Source organism: Diadema antillarum, unplaced genomic scaffold (assembly GCF_040938485.1).
Source record: "Diadema antillarum isolate AM-2024a unplaced genomic scaffold, OU_Dant_1.0 scf00000028, whole genome shotgun sequence".
NCBI classification, from domain to species: Eukaryota; Metazoa; Echinodermata; class Echinoidea; order Diadematoida; family Diadematidae; genus Diadema; species Diadema antillarum.
Window position 1 is genome coordinate 6,314,628 of NW_027270917.1, and position 21,094 is coordinate 6,335,721.

Sequence of the window (21,094 nt, forward strand, 5' to 3'; positions counted from 1 at the left end):
ATACGTATACATATACATACATATATATACATATACATATACATATACATATACATATACATATACATATATATATACATATACATAATAGGGCCCTTATAAGTATGCACAAGTCAGATTGCATAGACTGATAAGTACACATACATATAGATTACATGTGTGTGCGGGTAATTGTTTGTCTTAATTTGCAAATGGTTGTATACACTTGATACTCGATCATCCCTTGTATCTAAAGACAAAAAATTTAATCTTACTTTACAAAGAATCAAGTCCCTGTACAACTTTCTCCCAAAGAGAATCTCAAGAATAAATGTGATGTTTACTCAGAAACAGAAATCAGTGAGTTATGCAAACTCTCAGTCAAAAAAAAAAAAAAATGAAATGCAAACAATAAATTCAGGTGTCATGCATATAAATCTCAAACCAAGCAGGAAGCAAAGCGTAATGATTGAAAGGAAGAAAAGAGATCACATTTCATGAGCTGGGTTCACAAAAGGATGAGCAGCATGTGGAATGAGGACTCTCCTCACCCCCCGCCCCCCCCCCCCCCCCCCCTTAATGGCATCAATATATAAATGGGGAGCAATGAGTGAACATCCTTCAGTGAGATACTGTTGATGAGCACACTCCCTCGCTCTCCACCTCCACGGCCAAGGTTCAATGGCCACAACAAAACAGGTGGAGACACTGTTATTGCTCCGTCTAACGCTCAGCGGAATTCTGGGTACAGGAAGGAGGTGTCAGCCTCCACTTCTGGCCTGCACTTTTGAAATGTATATGACGCTTTAAATCAGGGAATGAGGTTCTACTCTATCAGATGTGTCACCAATGCAAAGGGGGGGGGGGAAGAGAAGTGTTATATTGATTTCATCTGCAATGCACAATGACAATGATCTCACAGACAGATGTATAAAATTACTCTACACATCCTCAGATACATGCAGTCGTAGTAGTAGCACATCGCTGCATGAAGAATCTGATCATCTGCCAAGAGTTTAATTGACCGATTCGGGTTCGTTGAGGGCAGCAGACATTTCATGGCACTGGGCGCAGCCATAGCGGGTGTCTCAGCCGACCCCCCCTGCTCTCCCCCACCCCGGGCAACATGTTTATCACGCACTTGTAACAATGGTTCGCGCACGAAGCAAGCATTCGCGCACTCAGTACGAGACGCCCATTGGCTAAAGCAGTTTTTCATTCTGCGCGCATGCTAATGTAGGGAGAGGGGTGGGGAGCGTGGGAAGGGGGGGTCGGCTGAGACACTGAGTAATGGCACTGCCCATGCCAAAAATACACATAGCGCGTCACAGAATCGGTCAATAGGTACACAAGTAAAATCGTTGAGAAATATTGAGTACTCGACATGCATTCAATAGGCACATCACAAATACTGCAACGAACAAAGCAAGCAAAATCCAGATATTTAAACCTTACGATGTAAACTATAAAAACATAAGCCAAAAGTTTCCACTGCTTATCACGAAAGAGTACATGCGGATATCAAAGATTAAACCACTCCAGAATCAGACCGAGACTGAGAGGCAAGTTGACAATACCTTGACCTTTTCCTACATACCACTTTATCCAATTTACTACCCTCAATACCATAATATACCTCTCAACCCCCAGGAAGTGAAAGGAATCTTTCAGGGTGGAGTAGACTAATTATACTCTGAGAAAGTTTCAGGTTCACACCATACACAAAAGTGTAAATTCACCTATTATCCAAACTGCACAAGTTCTGAGTTAAGACAATGAAATTGCCAATTTGGATTGAAAACATGGTTAGCCTACAGCGAAAGTCAAACTGTCTGTACTACTGGATAACAGAGCAAGCAATCATGTTGCACATGAATGACTGCATTGAAAAATGGTCTGTAGTCTTGTTTCAACAATACAGTCTAAAAAAAATTAACTCTATAAACAAACTATAACAACTTCAGTTCATATGGCACAACATTCATATTTAAGGGTTAAACTTTGTGATATTCATTGCACACCATTACTGTAAAGTTTACATGTACATCCAATCCCTTCTAAAAAAAAAACTCTATGCACTTTTAATTTTTGTAAGGCAATGCATATTCTATTGAGCAAAATAATTGAAAAAAAAGACACTTTAAATGTATTTGTAAAGTCTTGGAATCTTTCTTTTTCATTAAAAAAAAAAACAAGAAAAAAATGCTTTGGGGATGAATGTCCTATTTTTTTATTAATTTTTTTTTTTTTTTGGTGGGGGGGCGGTCATTTGATTCTGGAGTAACAGGACAATGCTACACATGTCCAACAACAAAAACAGGGCAGCACAAATACCTTCCATACCGTCTTGATGTTGTGCAGCATACAAAATCAAATAGGAATATCCTACCCTACATTCCCGTTATGGGGGGGGGGGGATTAGTTTCACACTCAGTCATTCACAACACAGGAACTTTACTGAAAGCATAATATCCACGCAGCCATCATGCTGGATTGTAGCTGACAGACGTTTAGTGACATATAAATGACTTTCCTCGTCTGGGTATTTAAAGTCCCATGTCACTGTCTTTCTCATTTACAGCTTCCCCGTCGTCGAATTCGGATGTGATTACCCCACAATGTGGAGCGACTTTGCCATGGGAAACGTTCCATTTAGCCCCTTGAATCACTATCTTTGAGCCTCTCTTCTCTCAAATGATTGTGGACTAGGCAAAAACTCATATCTACTCGCTGTAACACAAAGTCATTGTTCTTGGGGTGATCGATCATTTCTATACCTGTATGCTGGTCCAATTCCTACGGAAACACTCCCACAAGACATTTGTAATCTGTCCTCTCTGAGTAATTCTGAGATTTTGCTCAAAACCTGGTTATTGAGACAAGCAATTTTGTAAATGTTTTCCTCATCCCTTTTCTCATCTCTCCTCATATTTTCTTTATGTCTGCCTATGTGCTGTGAGCATCTATTTAGGATGGATACTGGCATATTACAATAGCTCATCATCATCATCATCATATTATTATTATTATATTATCATTGTTATTATTATTATCATTATTATTATTATTATTATTATCATTATCATTATTATTATCATCATCATATTACTATTATATTATTATTATCATCATCATCATTATTACTAATATTATGATTGTTGTTGTTATTGTATGTTGTTGTTGTCGTCGTCATGGACGTCGTCTTCATCATCATCATCATCATCATTATCATCATCATTATCACTATCAAAGATTGTGTGCTCATCAGACAAAAGCAGAAAGAATACATACTAGATCAAAATATGTGAAACTGAATACTACTATGAAATCAGGCCAATCACTTTGATCTCCATTCAACCTCTACAGTTTTATCTACCTACTTGCCGTTGGAGACAACGCGGGTTTAGTTGGGGGTCATGTTGCAATTGTCATTGATCAAAAAATGCACATAGGTGTTTTGATTTAATTGCTCAATCACTTGATAAGTCAAGCTTCACTGATGTTCAAAACGCACCATTGTTATATGTGCATAGACCAGTCATTAATCATAGCACTCATGCAGCAAGCAGTTCTATGGTATACAAAATTATGTGACACCTAAACTCAAAGATATGTAACCATGAATGAAACAACAAAAGAAAAAAATAAACAAACAAACAATTGATCTTGGGTGGTTCAGTAGAAACAATTGAATGCATATTTGGAAACTGAATGACCACTTCCTTGTTTTTTTTATCATTTGTACCAGCAAGGAATAGGCATTACAAATTAATGGTGTCTCTGCTTTGAATACCATACATACTTTATTTAATATTACACTGAGTGAATTTCAGCTATGTGAAAGAGAAGAATGCATCCAAATAATAATGTAAACCAATACTCCATGCTAAAATGAACTTTGCTACAGGGTAGTAAATCTGACCAACAGAATTACATCAGATTCATCACTCAGTGCTGCAATTGAGCTGAAAAATAATCATATCTAGATACAAAATCATATATACCCATGCATACACAAAAAGATCCGCCTCTGAGTATTTCAATAATCGAAATTGTGATATGTTGGATGAAATGACTGTTTCGTCATCTGAGCTGGACTCAGCAACAAACACCAGGGTTTTACCCCACTCACCTGTGTCCGGATTCATGGGCCACGGTGAAAGCCAACCCTAAACCTGTGTCTTCGTTGATCGTACAACTCCTGTACTTGCTGCACATCCCACCAATTGGAGCAAAGCCTGTTGAGAAAATTAAGAATAGACATCTGGACAGTTGCTCTTTTTTTTAAGTAAAAGGTGCTCATGATTGTAAAATGATGGCACCGTACCGTGATATCATACATCAATCGATTAGCATGTGATCTATTCTATTTAGCATCTCACACCCCATTTGATCAGGGGATGTTCATTATTCCAAAGGATCATTATTCCGAAACGCACAAATCCGTATTCCTGGATATTCATTAGTCTGAAAACAAGAATGGGTTTGCTAAGCCAAACATTTTTGGTGTCATTCCGAAAGTTTTGCTACTCCGAAGGTTCTTAATTTGGAAAATGAAATATGAATCATTAAATCAAAATGGAATTGATGTTCGTTAATCCAAAAACGAAATAAGGTTTGTTAACCTGAAAACGAAAAAAGGTTCATCATTCTTATGGTTCGCAATCCACACATGAAATAAGGTTTGTTAATTCCCATAAATGAAAAGAAGGCATGTACTACCAAACCTCAGTTGAAACTTATTTCATTTTCATATAAACAAACCCTTGGAATAACAAACCTTTCTTTTTCATTTTCAGATCAAAGATCTTCAGAATAACAAACCTTATTTCATTTTGGATTCATGGACCTTTAGATCAACCAACTATATTTCATTTTTGGAAATACCGTTCTTGGAAATTACACGCCTTGCTTCGTTTATGTGTCCATGAACAGTCAGAATAATGAACTGTAACCATCTGATCATACAATCGATTTCTCATTCCTGAGTCACTTGTGGAGAATATCATCACATTAAATATTAAATACATAAAGTTAAAAGACTGTACGACAAAATGGTGGTCATTGCAAGTTGCTCAGACATAGAAATTCATGTGGTGATGGGCTCCCATGGAATACCTCGAAGTGGATCAAACTTAGCATACATTTGGGAGGGTGTAGAAATTCTTCTACAGCTAACTCACTGATACATAATAAAACAATCTAATTCATGTTGCCCATACAATATCTTGTTAGTGATAATGTACATATTTTTTTAAAGTTAATTACTAACATCATACAAAAACACACACCCCACATTCATTACCTAACGTGTCGCAGGGTTCATTCTTCCACGAGCATATGTCTTTGCCAGTCAGCAATATTGAATGGTCATGATGAGTACCATTAGGAGTGGTCAAAGTGGACTGCCACTGGCAGAAGCTGTTGAGTGACCGGTCAGCATGGTGAGTAATGGTCAGCCCTGGCTGTGGACAGAGAGTAGTAGAAGAAGGAAAAAGAAAGGATTTGGAGTCAGTCAGTGGAATCATGTCTGATTTTAAACTGGGAAAAAAAACCCCAAACACTTCTGTTTGTAATCATGCTTCCAAAACATTTCTCATATCTTGTTTTGATCAAACCAACAAGTGTTCAGATGTCGATAGACCCGATTGCCATTCACACAAACTGAAAAGGCATGATTCAAATCTTACAAATTGGACTTTATTGTACTCTTGTTTCACACAAACGTTTGAAAAAAAGTCATCCAAATTCCATTGGTCTGAGGTCAAACTATATGAGACTGGGAGTTTAACCTGCCTTTAACCCGTTGAGGACGAGTCCCGAGTATACTCGGGCAGGTGTCTTTGGAAAATGTGTGTTGTAGCAGAATCAGTCCATCCTCAACAGGTTAATCTGATTGTCCAAAAGTGTCTAACGCTCGCCTTGCATTACAGTGTGATTTCGCACACCAATCATATACACTTCGCACCACAAATAATCGCAACTATATTAAGAAAAATTACAACTATTTTGGAAGCATCCCACTTTTAGCAGTGCATGGTTCATGATTTGAATCTCACTATTAACTGTAGTGATTATAATATCCGCACACATAAAAAATGAATTAGGTTTTTGCATTCTAATTTGAATCATAATGCAATTATTGGAGGCTGTGTGAATGGGCCTATATACTGTATATGCTGTTATTTTCGCGAGGGTTTAATTTTTGCTAAGAAATCGTGAATCACAGTTGGATCGCAAATTTAACAACATGTGAAAATGACTCCGTGCGATGTGTAAATAGAGCATTAATGTAAGCGTCCGTGTCTATTCGCAAAAACGACGTCTTGCGAAAATGTTTATGACCTCGTCATTCGCGAAAATATCTGTACACGAAAATAACAGCGTATACAGTATATAGTCCCAAAATTTCTGGTTTTACAGTAGAACCCAGTACACATGTATGCAAGAGTTTACGTATATATAGGTGCAATATACATGTAACTAAAGAGACCTGTAATACAACTGGCAAATTGCAACAAAACACATCATTGCAAAGGTATAAATGGCATTAAATACATTTATAAATATACAGTGTCATTTCCAAAAATTGACCATGCACTGCTGCCAAATCTGTTGAGTTGCAATGAAGTCATGGCCAACAGTAACACTGACATAATTTTAAACCCCAATTCATGCATTTAACATGAAGGATGAAGGAATTGAAAAGGCCACCAGGATATTGCATCATGCGCGGAAACAATCACAATGATATATAAGATCCCTGGGCAATCAATCGAGAGAAGTAATATGATGAATTGGACGCATGGAAAACCTTGAGGCACTCATGTAACGGCCTCATCTTGGCAATTAACCAATCTGGGACCCATTACATTAAGAGTGCTCTCACATGTATCGAGAGTGCATAATTTGAAACATGTTGTATAATGACGCATCGCTAGAATCATGATTCAAATCACATGCTTTTGCTGTGTGAATGAAAAACTGGAATCGCAGAGGGCGATTTGAATCATAATTCTAATCCGTGTTGCAAGTGATGATCTGGAGGTGTTTTCCAATCAAGATTCCCCAGATTACTGAACATCACAGTCGTGTGAACAGTTTGACTTCTTATGGTGTCTTGGGGTGCGAAGCTTACGATGACCTTTCAACCACTTCCACAGAAAAACCTTGCTCCTATTAATGCCCGCAAAGCTATTAACCCATTCAGGACAAGTATCAAGTATACTCGGGCAAGTGTCTATAGGAAATGCGTGTAGTAGCAAAATCAGTCCATCCTCAAGGGTTAAAGAAACTGGATGTGTGACCCTGACTGGCTTGGCTAGTTGGTGATTAGTCGAACAGCAAAGTACATACAAAGCATGTGCTACTTACTGCTCAAGAGTGATCAACGGGAACTCGGAAAGAAGCCACACCTCCCCTCCTCACTCTGAAATTGAAACTAGGAATTCCTGACACCTTCATTCACCATGTGCACAGGCAATAATTCGAATCCTAATTGCAATTGTCATAGTTATTCAGCATTACAATTACATTTCCTAACCAGTGTGAGAACAGTGTATGAGACTTGCAACAGCTTCAAGTTGCAGTATACATACTGTTGCCATTATAATGATTGTAATGCTTGCAGCTTGTTTGTTGGTTTGTTGTCATTTTCCATCTGACAAGATGGTGGATAGCCCATATTCAGCTTCACTAGCTGGTCTTCCATGGGGTCTTGATCCATGGGGTCTTGATCCATGGGGTCTTGATCCATGGGGTCTTGATCCACGGGAGCCATGACTGGCTCCTGCCAAAGCTGTCACCACTGTTACACAGCCATTATTGTACCTACATATTGTAGCAATAATTTCAGATCTCTTCTCGTAGCATGGGGCCCCCGGAGTTGATTGCATCAGTTGCTGTTCACTGGTAGACGAGAGCTACATCCAAGGAGATAAAGGGGTAATTCAGGAGGTAGAAGGGGGCTACCCTGGGCACCCTGGGCACTCTGGGCCACCCCTTGGCTCTCCTCTCCATGCCCATACAGGGTGTGACATGTTTGTGGACACACCCTTCAACTTTACCAACATTCCTTAACTCACTGTATGAGCAGAATCGATGATGAATCATGTAATCTGATAAAGTAAACGTCTAAACAAGTCTCTACAATCCGACATGAGTTCTATCACTTCTTCCTCGTCCTGTTGTTCTCCTCTGACGCACTTCACAGGGCGAGGAGGGGATCGAGGGCGAATAGTTAACTTGAGATGCAATGTTGTTGCTTTTCTTTCTCTACTTTGCCTATAAGCTTTCATGAAATATAAAGCCAAACTTCAACCAGCCACAGCCTAGGAGCTCAATCGACAGTTGCCAAACTCCGACACTCAGGGGGTTAAATGCCACCCCTGCACAAACACACTGACTGCCTCACTTTCCTGTGTACCTGCCACTTCCTCCCGAACACTTGATCACATTGCGCATTGAATTAACCTGGCATCGGGACTGGCAGCCGCAAGCCACGGAGAAGGCTCCCCGGCCCCAGTCAAAGCCATCCATCACTATCAGGTACTCTTCCTTTTCAACTCGTCACTAAGGAAAGGGGGCGGAGGCATTTGGCACCTGTCATCCCTACATCAACTGGGGGATCTCCTTCTGGACTGGTTACTACTGCTGCAAACCCTGGCAGGTAAAGGGGTGATGTCACTATTGTCAGACCTTCTAGTGACAATAGTTACGTTAATGCAAAGTTCCAATAATCACTTAAAGATTAATTCAAAACTTTACATTTGGATGATAGCATGTAGTTCAGCTTCATGCTGATGCTCTTGAACTTTATTAGTTGATGATCAAAACTACCGGTACAAGATTTCTTGTGGTTTACCCTCTATCTATAGCTTGGAGTCACTCTGCTGCGTGGTAGTACTCTGCACCTTGGACAAATTTTTTGCATTTCTTCTATAAAAAAAAACACCAAACATTTAAACACGTGTGGAAGAAGGGCTAAGGTTTGAAAACCATTTTAAGGCTTAAACCCATTTTAAGGCTTAGAGTTCTGATTTTAGTTTCTATCGAGGGTTTAAAAAGCAACATTTAAGGCATTGTGCATTACACAAGGCTAAGACCAGACCTACTAACAGAATATGGCTAAATGGCATTCTTTTTGAACCTCTTGGTTAATTCGATCTGCATGGTATGTGTGATTGGCAAAGAAAAAAAAATCAATTTTTTGATCTGACAATGCAACTCGCCTTACTAGGTTTGCACATGTATTCGGGTGCGCATGGTTATGATCCTGTTGTTTCTTTAGGCAAGCAAGTCAGGAGATTCAAGTGTGTATTTCATATGAAACCAAGTGATTCTTTTTTTTCTCCTTTTTTCCTTTGAGTGAATGGCGGCACAAAAAAAACACCTCTAATCGCAACGCAAACATCAATAACTCCTATGCGTGATTACATAATGCTCTCATTTTTCATTGTCATAAGCTAAGATACTTCTCCTCATTGATCTGAAATGCATCTTACAGTGGCAACTTCGAAATCAACTTTTGCATTATAAACATCACTCCGTAATCTTCTCAAGCGTCTCATCAACTGTGAAAGCAATGTACAAGAACAGAACTAAGACTGTGCAGCTTACAACAATGAAACATACACATTCGAATTCTGGGAAGACTCTCTAGATGTGTGTATAAATGCAATCGTTCACCCCACCAAACTAAAATAGCATCACCTCACAGACAACAAAGGAAATACATAATTCCTTACTCTAAGAGAAAAAAAAAAGATTTGTGTCTACAGCTTCAGTATACAAATGCATATATTCACATTCTGAGAACATTTTCTCAAGGTGTGCTATTGTTGATGTGCTCGGTCAAACCATCAACCACAAACCACAACATCAATACCAAGCAGACTACAAAGGGCAACATCACTATCCCCCCCCCCAAAAAAAAAGGGAGCGTTTCCACGGATATGACAAGACTAAAAACATTTTACAGCATGCTATGAAAGCATTGTGCTACGAATCATGTCTCTCTTAATCATGTCTCTCTTAGGATACATGGGGCAGATACTGACATCTCTCCTTTAAAACCACCTATATCTTTCTGGAGATGGCTTTAGGGATAGCACAACATGAGTCCGGTTGTCACGAGTGGGAAGCTTTTACCAAGAGTTAAGTTTTTTTACCAGGGTGTGTGAAGGTCAAAGCCGGCAAACCGGTTGGCAGGGTGAGAAATCGGGTAATGTTGATTTATCGAGGCAAAGTACCCCCCCCCCCCCCCCCCCCCCACTACCACTGGTCCTGGGGCAGGGATTGGCATGGATCACCCTGGATGATTCAATTTGTATGCCTGCGCCAAGAACATACAAGAGCTTTTGTCCGCCTCTCTGAAAGACTTGATGATAAATTCGCCTGTCATCAGGGGGAGGCTAGCCCTTCACAAGTTGGCGTTCGGGATGGATGAAGGGAATGATAATGCATACCCTCAGTAAGATTCCTGATTTCTTAAAATGAAACTTTTTAATACCGAAATACTGAAATATCTCCAAAATAGATATTCTCTATTGCTGTATGTTCTGTTTGTTTGTTTTGTTTTTGTTTTGTATTTTTGTCTCAGGTTCATGTTCATCCATTCTCTTCTTTGGGCTTTCACTATCTGCTTGGATGCTAGGTTTGTATTTGTGTGTGTGTGTGTGTGTGTTTTTAGTATTTCTTAATTTTATCTATCTATTGTGTATCTATTGATTTTTTGTATGAGTGCAGCAGAAAATCTGCTCCCTTAGGCAACATCCTCTTCAATTCACAATGAGACCAGGTGATGGCAAGGGTCATTACAAAGATAAAATGGGAATGGAAAGATATACAAACAGTAAAAATTGTATGGTCTCACAACTACTTTCTGCATAATTATGGTATGTTTTTAAGAGCACGGACAGATATCTCTGATGGGTATCTCAAAAATATTTACAATGGTTCAATTTCAATATAAATTGTCATTGAGCAATTACAAATTGGTATGCTAGCTTCCATAGTCTTAAATACTTCAAAGGGACCTTAAAAATCAATTCTCTCCAGGATGGAAAATCTGCTTTAAGTTCATTGACCATTCTTATATTTGTACAGCCTGCTCCCTTGTTGGTCAACAATGTCTTTCAAATTATGACTGATAATGTTACTGGGAGATTTATGAGATGGTGGCAGTCCCCGATTCCAGCCAACATCTCTGAAAGACTTTGCCACGGGGCAACTGGAAGGCTTTTGTCGGCTCTCCGATCGCATAACAAACGCAACCCTGCCAGACAAGTTTCTATGAATGCAGAGAAGCAGACTAAATGCCGGCATTTAGACTCGCTGAGTAAATACCCAAAACTATAGGAATCAAAGGCACATTATGGTGAAAGAGAAGCTACTGGAGAAGTTAACTGCGAGGTGATACTGACTAACAAAAGCCATCTTTCCACTGACTTTCCTATCTCCTGTGCCATCAAACTTTCCAACAAAGGGTGCGAATATGAGAAATAACCCCTCCAGGAAAAGCCCCTTGTTAAAAAGAAGTTTCCAAACTTGAATATCAGAGAAGTAACTCTAACAAAAATATATGGCGAATGAAACTAAGCAAAAACTGATACTTGACGGGTATTAAAGAAATAATATCTAGCTCATGGACAAACTATGAAAGATGTGAAATCTTCAGCGACTATTTCAAAGGTAAAGTTTTATCTTTCAACATTCGACTATTGCATATTAAAAAGAACAGCAAATACTTCCAACATGTATCGTTGGGGTATCATAACCTTCTTGAAACTTCTTATATTCTGATATCAGCTGTCCTCTTCACATCATCTTGCTTTTATAGTTGATCAAGTCTGATTGGTATTGGTGGAACTCATTTTTTTCATAAATACAATACAAAACCAACGATAAAACAGTTACAGCTCGTTATTGCGAAGGTTCATTATTCTGAAGATTTGTTATTCCGAAAGTTTGTTAATCCGAAAATGTGATGTGGTTTGTTATTCCAAAGGTTCATTAATCCGAAAATGAAATAAGGTTCGTTATTCCGAAGGTTCGTTAATCCAAAAATGAAATAAAGCTCATTATTCCGAAGGTTCGTTACGGACCCTATATCATTTCGGATCAACAAACCTTTGGAATAACGAACCCTATTTCATTTTTGAATTAACGAACATTCAGAATAATGAACCTTCGGAATAACGAACCCTATTTCATTTTCGGATAAACGAGCCTTCGGAATAGCGAACCCTATTTTATTTTCGGATTAACGAACCTTCGGAATAACGAACCTTCGGAATAATGCCACAAATGTTCGGATAACGAACCCTTTTTGAATTTCGGATTAACGAACCTCTAGGTATAGGGAATTTGTGTGTTTTGGATTAACGAACCTTCGGAATAATGAACCTTCGGAATAACAAACAGCACCCAATAAAACATCTAAACAAACAAAAATAATACAAAACAGAAATAGAGTATAGCAAAACCCAATGAATATTGATCTGCCTATATCATAACTTTTTGTTAATAGAAATATAGTTGACTCCTGAATAGATTCACACACTTTTTTTTCTTTTAACCCATTGAGGACAAGTCCCGAGTATACTTGAGCAAGTGTCTATGGGAAATGCGCAATGTAGCAAAATCAGCCCTCAACGGGTTAATGGAAGTTTGGTTAATTAACCCAGAAATAAAGGCTCAGAGAACCCCCTGTTAGGCTGGTAGAGAAAGTTAGTTGTGCGAAGGTAATATCACTTGATAGATGGAGGGATGGGAGGGGAGGGGTAAGTGGGAATAGGTGAGAAAGAGAGGGGGAGGGGAGGAGGGTAAGAGAGTGGGGGGGGGGGGGTAGAGAAAGGCTCTCTGAGAAGGCCGCCTGGCCAGACACCTGTCAAGAATCGGTTGAAGGGATGCTGGTATTCACATCATTGCACCTGCATCTCCACTGTCTGCTAGAGGGGAGAGGGGAGGGGAGGAATGGGGTACGGATGATGGTGGGTGCACATGCACCACTCTTGAAGATTCTCACTCTCACTGGTTGCTAGGTGTGAACCAGGCTTCTTATCAAATCAATCCCACAGAAATGTACTCTACTGGATTGATCTGTGGATGTACCTACTTCCACAACTTGAAAACCACTCCTGAACTGTATCTCTGCAAGCAGTACAGCATGGGTGCCATATCAAAAGAAAATCAATGCAATCTCAGGAAACAGCTAAGACTGGAAGATGAGCCACAGAATATCAGTTACAGTTACTTGTATGATCACACACAAGCACACAAGGACATAAAAATAGAGATAAATTGATAAGAGGTACAACATATTTCTGATTTTTACCCACCCACCCATCATTTTGTGTGTGTTTGTGTGTGAATTATTCTAAATGCTATCAGGAAGTAAGTCGTTGCACACATAAATAGGGGTAAAAAAAAATTGAGATGATGTTTGTCAGCCATCAAGCCATGTGAAATTCACTGTACTGACCGAAAATGCATCACAAGGCAATTAGTGCATGCAATGATCATTTAACCATAAATATGACTCCTAACAAAGCTGAGATATGACTTGTGCTGGATCCTCCTCCTCATTTTTTTCCTTACTAATTGGCAAAACATGGGAAATGGAGCAGAAAATATTACGGTATGTTTGCATCCATGTGAATGTTTTCACATACGTACAGCCATGCATGCTCATACACACACACATAAACACATCCATTCATATGCCAAGGTGATAGAAGACACGCCAATCAATGAACGACCTTGTTCCTGACCTTCTTACGACCCCTTGCTGCCAAGTTTCGCAGTCAACACGTGGGTATGATTTGCTTTCCTCTTTTGGAGGATACCTTTATACTCCCTGCCTGCCGGTTTGCCAAGACTTGATTTTATCGTGATGCAGAGGATGAACAGGGAAACGTACCTGGAATCATTGTATCATCCCTAAGATATATATGTATTTTTTTCTTCTTCTTCTTCTTCTTTCTTTTCATTTGAGTAGATATCATCAAGGGTGACCGTTGTTTCATATGTGACCGGGCATCACAAAACGAACAAAAAGTCGCACCCCTTGATTTTACATGAGGACTCAAAAAAGGTGAAACGGGGCAACCAAGTCAATATTCTGTTTTTCATGTTTTCTGAAAGAGCTACCCTTCTTCTACATTATTCTTAAGTTTGAGATCATAAAATGAATGCCAAAGTGCATTTTCAGCAGTTTTTCTACAACCCTTTTTGATCGAGTAGTGAGATCAGGTATAACTTAGAGGCCCCTTTTCATTTCTTGATAACCACTTGCTCACTCTTCACTTTCAAGTCTGATAACTTTTGAAGGGATAATGCTACTGCTTTGAAAGTAGGCATTATTTATGGACAGAATGTATTAATACAGCATCCTCAAATTCAACTTAATCTGATAATCCCTTCATTGTTGTTGCTCCAGAAGTTTACATCCTGTTTTTTTGTCACATTCATCACACAGCTAGCCCGGCTTGGTAAAGATTAAACGCTTCAATAGACAGTTAGACCCTGTATACTTCAGAGCCTGTTTTCTCGGTTCACACTTTTGCGAGTGCGTGCATTCTTTCCAATATTTAGATAGGTCGGGAGAGTTCATTTCAATTAAGCTATACATCATTTTAAAGCTTAGAGTCTGCTCTTTCAGAATCTGCCCTTAACTAAAAATCCATGTCTGGCGACTTTTTGTTTGTTTTGTGGTGCAGGGTCACATATGATGCATTGATGACATTTTAGATTTAAGTTGTATAATCAATATTATTTTATTGGTGTGTTTTTTTTTATATAACCTCAGAAGAAGATCATATTCAATGTCTTATCTCCTCTATTTGTCTCACTTTGCAGGTTCAACATCATCTGCAGGCTTAGAATGGTTTCAAATAAAGCTGTTCTAAAGCCTTATGAAACAGAATGAGAGCACAAATCCGCATGACTTTTTTTTCTGTTTACTATAGTGGAAGTACATCAGAGAAGAGTTCTATGTCTAATATGAACCTGTTGAAGATGGACTGATTTTCTTTTAACACAAATTTCTCATTTATCCCAACCTGAGAATACTCAGGACTAGTCTTCAACTGGTTAAGTTCAGTCGATGAAACAATTACAGGACAGCTGGTGTATGACACTGATACAAATATCTGCTGCTAGATGTTAACAATTTACGTGCCCGACTTGCATACTGTATTAAAACGAGGAATGTTTGCTTGCATTTTAATTTCGCAAATTTCAGGAGCACCAACATTCACAAAATTAAACTGCACGCGAAAGTTCTTGCCTACACAATATGCATTTGATGCCAGTGGCAATTCGCGAAAATTTCATGTCGCGAGAAAGGATGTCGGCTCCAAGTAGCGAAATTTTTATACCTCAAATATATCATGCGTACCTTTTATTAGCAACTTTAACTAAGCCATCCAAACGCTTTGATAAGTAAAGGGTTAAGACCAAAAAACAAAACAAAAAAAAAAAGAGCTGAAGAGAGACCCAAAGGAATGGCAGTATTGGTATCGGTTGACAATTGGTTGCGCTTCAGCTACTGAAAGGAATCCAGACACCCAAAAAGGTTGGTTTCAGATGTTAACGTACTTTTCAGCAAGCCACTTAATGTCATCCAAAGTGTGTCTAAGACTAGAAATAGAAAGAGAAAAAAAAACACCTCCCAAGACACACTCTCATTAAATAAACATAGCTCCATCTTTTTTCTTTCTTTCTTTTCTTTTCTTTTTTGCAACATATAACTTGGCAGCACAGGCCAGGAGGATCTTTAGCCCAAATTGTGGCAAATTGGAGGGAAACAAGCCATCGTTTGTTCACTAATCGAGGTCAAGAAATGCAATTTTTACAACAAATTGGGCAGATCGCAGAGGTGAGAGAAGAAAGTGGTTCACCATCGCAGTCTGGAGTGGACCAGAGTGAAACCATGCAGCAGGCATCCCGAGGAGGAGCAGGTGTTAATGTGCTTGAACCGACTGACATCGGCCTGACAATTGAGGCTGTCACTTTGGGGGAGCAACCAATCTCGACCCATCAAGTGCAGTCGGTCGGACCACTGTCTCATCTCAAACTCATTCAGACTTGGAAGACACTGTTGGAGAACATGCAGGAGAACCTTTCTGAAAAAGGCTCCAGAAAAAAACAGAAAGTCTGCTTGCATGAAGTCTATCCTACACACATTGAGACTCAAAAGCCAATAGAGTCAGCGAGCTCCATCCCACAGATCCTTGGTTTACAAGTCTGGCCCCTGGAGGAAGGAAGTAGTCTTGACTCAAGACTGATCTGGGAGGTACGAAATAAAAGCAAACAGGAAAGTCCCCAGGGAGGGAGCAAACTTTGGGGCTGTGAGCCTGGGGAAGGAGAAGGAAAGCTTACCTGATCATCTTCCAGCAGCATGAGACTGACTAGGATCATGTTGATGGTGTGTCCGAGGGATGAATCTCTAAACAGCTTTGACACCTGTAGGATAACAAAAAAGAGGACATCGGTAAAATCATAGCTTAGATGACATTCTGGGCAGATCACCATATGGCCCATACTGTAGGCCTATAGAAGAGCATTTCTTTTAATTGACAAGCAAGTCTTATCTGAGGTATTATGCTGAAATCACAAGATATCGAAATAGCACATCATTGAGTTGCGTTAATCACCCTCTATGGCTCAGGCTTGTTTGCAAAATTAATGCTGTTTCAGTAGTATCTTCTCTAGCACCCCATGAGTAGGCTAACAAAAGGTCATGACATCATCTACAGTTAGCTCCCCTGGTCCCTTTCTTGAGCATATGAAGATATAAGAACAAACTACATGCTGACTCCAACAACAGCAAAAATAAAACAAAATAAAAGCTGCAATCCTCTTCTGCTTATGCAAATGCAAATGTCCACCCCTTCCCCTTGGTGTAAATGATGGCATACACATTGAGACTGATTTCTGTCAATATTGTGGCTCAGAGGAAAAGAAGCATATCAAATTGATACACACAAATGGCCAATATTTCTCTCTGACTGCATTCCAGGTTATCAGTTGATAGAAACATAATGGCAAGGCTGTGCGTGCAGGTTTTAATATAGTTCTATCTCTTATCATGGAGGAAGGATCCTGCATGAAGATGTAAATTCTCAAATACCCATCACAAAAAGTTCATTCCATATACTGTAGTTGGACTCTATCAAAGACTCCAACATATTTAGAATTCAAGCTCTGAAAATACCATCTGAATTCATTCCAATATCTACAATGTGCTGCTTCCACATCATCCTGCAATCCAACTCTTGCAACTAATATTGTTCATACACCAATTGATTAAATTCTTTAATATTTCAACAACAACAACAACAAACATGGGCAGGTGTTCATAAGTGCGTGAGTAAACAATGATTCCATATGTTTGTATGGACATCTTGTACCACCTAGATCCAATTAAGATGCAGAAAAGAGTGAGATGTTCTCATCAGATATGCAATTCTGTGCTGAGACTTTGATAACTTTTTACTGCTATATTGCCATGCTCCTAGTACATTTACCCAAGGTTATTTCTGAAGAGCAAAACTATTGCTTCTCTACTGCTTATTCTATCAATCTATTTCCACAACTCAAAGCTCCAAGCAACTCCTGTTGGAACCATTACTTTGATTTATTGAGACAATCAGCAATATTCAAACATTTACAATTCGTTATTGGACCCTGGCAACACAATTTCTCTGGCCATAATTTTTTACCATTCAATATTGACAAAGTTTAGGGAGAGACTACAGATACCATTGACAACGCGCCATTTTAAACTTCCTCATATTCTTCACATTAATCTTTTATGTTGCGTAAAGACAGTTGATCAAGTGGAAATATTCCCACTTTGAAAAAATATATTCTGGCTTTTTAAAAAAAAGAGAAGTTTTTATGAGATTGATTTCTGAACAAATACCTTTTGGCAAGTTTGCGGTTATAAAAGTCAGGTTTATTTGGATTTACAGTTAATCTTGCCTGCAGAAACAAATTGTTTTCAGTACCTCCTCTTTAAATAAATGCACTTTGTTCGGTTGAGGGGGAAAACAAGCATTGGTCATTGCAGGGCTGGAACCTAAAATGGTCAGTACTGGGTCATTGTCCTTCTCATTTTCACTGGTAATTTGATTTTGCAGGACTTTCGGGGTCATTGGTCACTGATGGAAAGCAAGTGAAGAGGAACGAATCAGCGGGGAGGAATTTCAGAGTAACAAAAAAAAAAATGCAAACAATATCAAGAGGACCTAGTTATTCAAACAGAAAAGAAATTGATACAAGTATTCAAAGCTTTTTGCCTCATGATAATTCTCTCACTATGGTTCATATTTTGGTCACTTTTCATATGATATACTGGGTGTGATAATATTGACATCCGTTTGAATAGGAAAACAAGTTTGTAAACGTACAACTTTTACTTCTAACCTAGAAATCAATCACTTTGCTTTTGTAATCAGATAGCATTGAAACCTTATGTACAAAATTAAGAAAGAGCTGTAAATTCAGTTTGGCACACTAGATAAGCATTTGTATAAGTTTGTAGGAGAGCACATATTCTCTTTTCCATATAGCATCATATGCTGGCATATTAATGTTCAAAGTGTACTATAGATGTTCAATCAATATGTGTGAGAGGAATTAAGGGGGCATGTCAGGGTTGTAGATACAATGCCAACAAAATACCCGTATTTGTCCATTTATACCAAACAACATCTGATCTTTTGCTATATTTATAGGGAATCTGTTCTGAAGATATTCAGACATGTCTACCAGTTATACTACCATCATGATATTGACAGGGTTTCAACATCATAAAAGAAATGTTTGCTGCATGAAGAATTGTTCTTGATAAGAATGATAACACGAGAGCAATACATCAAGGAAAAAGTTATTGCTGCAAATTTAGACAAATGAGATATTAAAGATCAATAGCTATTTCAATCAAAAGTACAAACAATCTAAGGGTGAGAACCAAGACGACACTACTATTGAACAGTCTGTGGAGTATAAGTGCCCTTTTGTTTCTAACATGCTAACTCTGCAAAAGACAAAAGGTTTGTCATCAATAGCTATTCACAAAGGACTAATACCTCTCTGACTCAGTTGATGTACACAAACAGGATATCATACAATTGTTACCAGCAAAATCATAGAGAAGAAGTAAAATCACAACTATATGTATGAAAAACGCCTGCGGAGAACTATAAAGGTCACCTGACCAAGATAATTCTCTTGATGTGATCATATGACACAGTATCATGTGACTCACTGCCATTCAGTGGCAATAATTTGCCCAATCTATCTCAGATTTCTTCTGATTTGAGGCATTTTTTTCATTGCTTTCTATAAAGAATCATTTTCCGTTGGGCAGTACATTTTCCCTTTACTTTGCACGCACTTCATTTTGCCTTTTCATTTGAACAGACAAACCTCATTTGAACACACAAACCTAAAATATTTACTAACATTTCTTTACAGCATGAAAACTGAAGGTAGAGAAAAAAATACAGATGTCTATAGCACAGACTCAAAACCTTTTTGACTGAAATATAAGGATTTTTGACTGAAATATAAGGATGACCTGGCCTAAGCAAAAGAAAGAGCAGTTCCCATAGGAATGTGTAGCCAAAATAGAAAACTCTTATTTAAACAAGAGCTGGGAATGGTCAGAATTCCTACTCTTTCCTCCAAATTCAGAATGGTTGAGAGGTCTGGCTGCATATTTCTAAAGTTCAGGTAAAAAGGAGTACAAATAAATTGATATTCACTTTGCCTATCTGGTCAGAAGAGTTTGCCTTGTCCCCAACACACCTTTCAAAGTCAGGTAAAGGTGAACAACCTCTCCATATAACTTTCATTTATACAATAGGTCTTAGGTTCATGATTCCAGACAGTATAGGCCTACACACTGATCTCTCTCAATCTTATTCACCCTCTACAACTATCAGATAGGATTGTGACAAAACCGTGACAAAGTCACATAGATAATTTATCATGGGAGATCCATGCGTCCACATTCAAACGTATAACACAAGGCCGTGGACTCTATTCATTCCACACAAGCTTGGCAGATGATGGTGGTGGAAGAACTATAGTTAAACAGAGAGGGAGATGCCTTTAGTTGGTATTCAATGAACCTTTCTTATCGGACTGACTCCAGTCCATTCATATTCTCAGAAGATCAATCACATCAAGTCAATTTGTCAAAATATGCATTGAATAATGAGGGACACTTATTGAGACCCCACTGAAGAAGAGGCTGAGACTGAAAGCCTGACTCCTGAATGTGTATGCTCCCATGGATCAGAGCCAAGAATGAGACATTCCATCGGAGCTGTTAAATGCACCTAAAAAGAGATCATTCTCTAATTCTCCAGAATTTTCCTCTGGGTAAGAAAACCAGTACCAGAGTGATATAAAGCAAAGTCTTTTGGGAAAACAAAGTATCGACAGTGAATCATCATTTTGGGAATTTGCCATTTTTTTCTAAACTTACCTGTGATTCAAATTGATAAATAGAATTGTGATAATGCTCAAACAATCACTGCTTCAAATGTTATTATAAGAACTGTCAAATCTGTAACTGGAGTTTTAGTATGCCCTGGAATTATTTACAAAGAACATAAAAAACCTGTTCAGTACAATTCAATCATGCAACAAAAGAATGGGGGGGGGGGGGGACTGGAAAGACATCACTCAAATCAAAACGTGATCCATTCCCAATTCAGATGCTAGATATAAGTATATCTGTAAAATTACATTCCGAAACTGGGCCATTCGTTACCCATAATCCCTAGCCACATTAGCTGTCCAATTTGGTTTTATTACATTTTTCTTTTTCAGCAACATCTGCACTTTAAAGGGATTGTACAGTTTTGGGTGAGACCTAATTTCAGGTTTCTAACATTTTTTGGTGAGATAATGAGAAACCTCTTATGAAATATGAAAGGGCATGTAATTCTATGAGGAATTCAACGTTTATTTGATGAAAATTGGTTTTGAAATGGCTGAAATATCCAAAAAAGAGCAATTCTAATAAAGTGTGGGACCCACACTTTATTACGATCGCTTTGTTTTACTTTGTTTTTGGATGTTTCAGTCATTCCAA

The 21,094-nt window shown here is 38.6% G+C and overlaps 1 protein-coding gene across 1 annotated transcript in view; it reads right to left on the reverse strand.

The window, feature by feature from the left end:
- LOC139737301 (A disintegrin and metalloproteinase with thrombospondin motifs 18-like) overlaps window positions 1-21,094 on the reverse strand; it is a 192,222-nt gene that overhangs the window by 37,949 nt on the left and 133,179 nt on the right. Inside the window, exons 5-7 of the mRNA XM_071647977.1 lie at window positions 16,363-16,446; window positions 5,285-5,444; window positions 4,112-4,217 (exon numbers count right to left, since the gene is read on the reverse strand). Coding sequence (XP_071504078.1) covers window positions 4,112-4,217; window positions 5,285-5,444; window positions 16,363-16,446 — 350 coding nt within the window. The remainder of the gene's footprint in view (window positions 1-4,111; window positions 4,218-5,284; window positions 5,445-16,362; window positions 16,447-21,094) is intronic.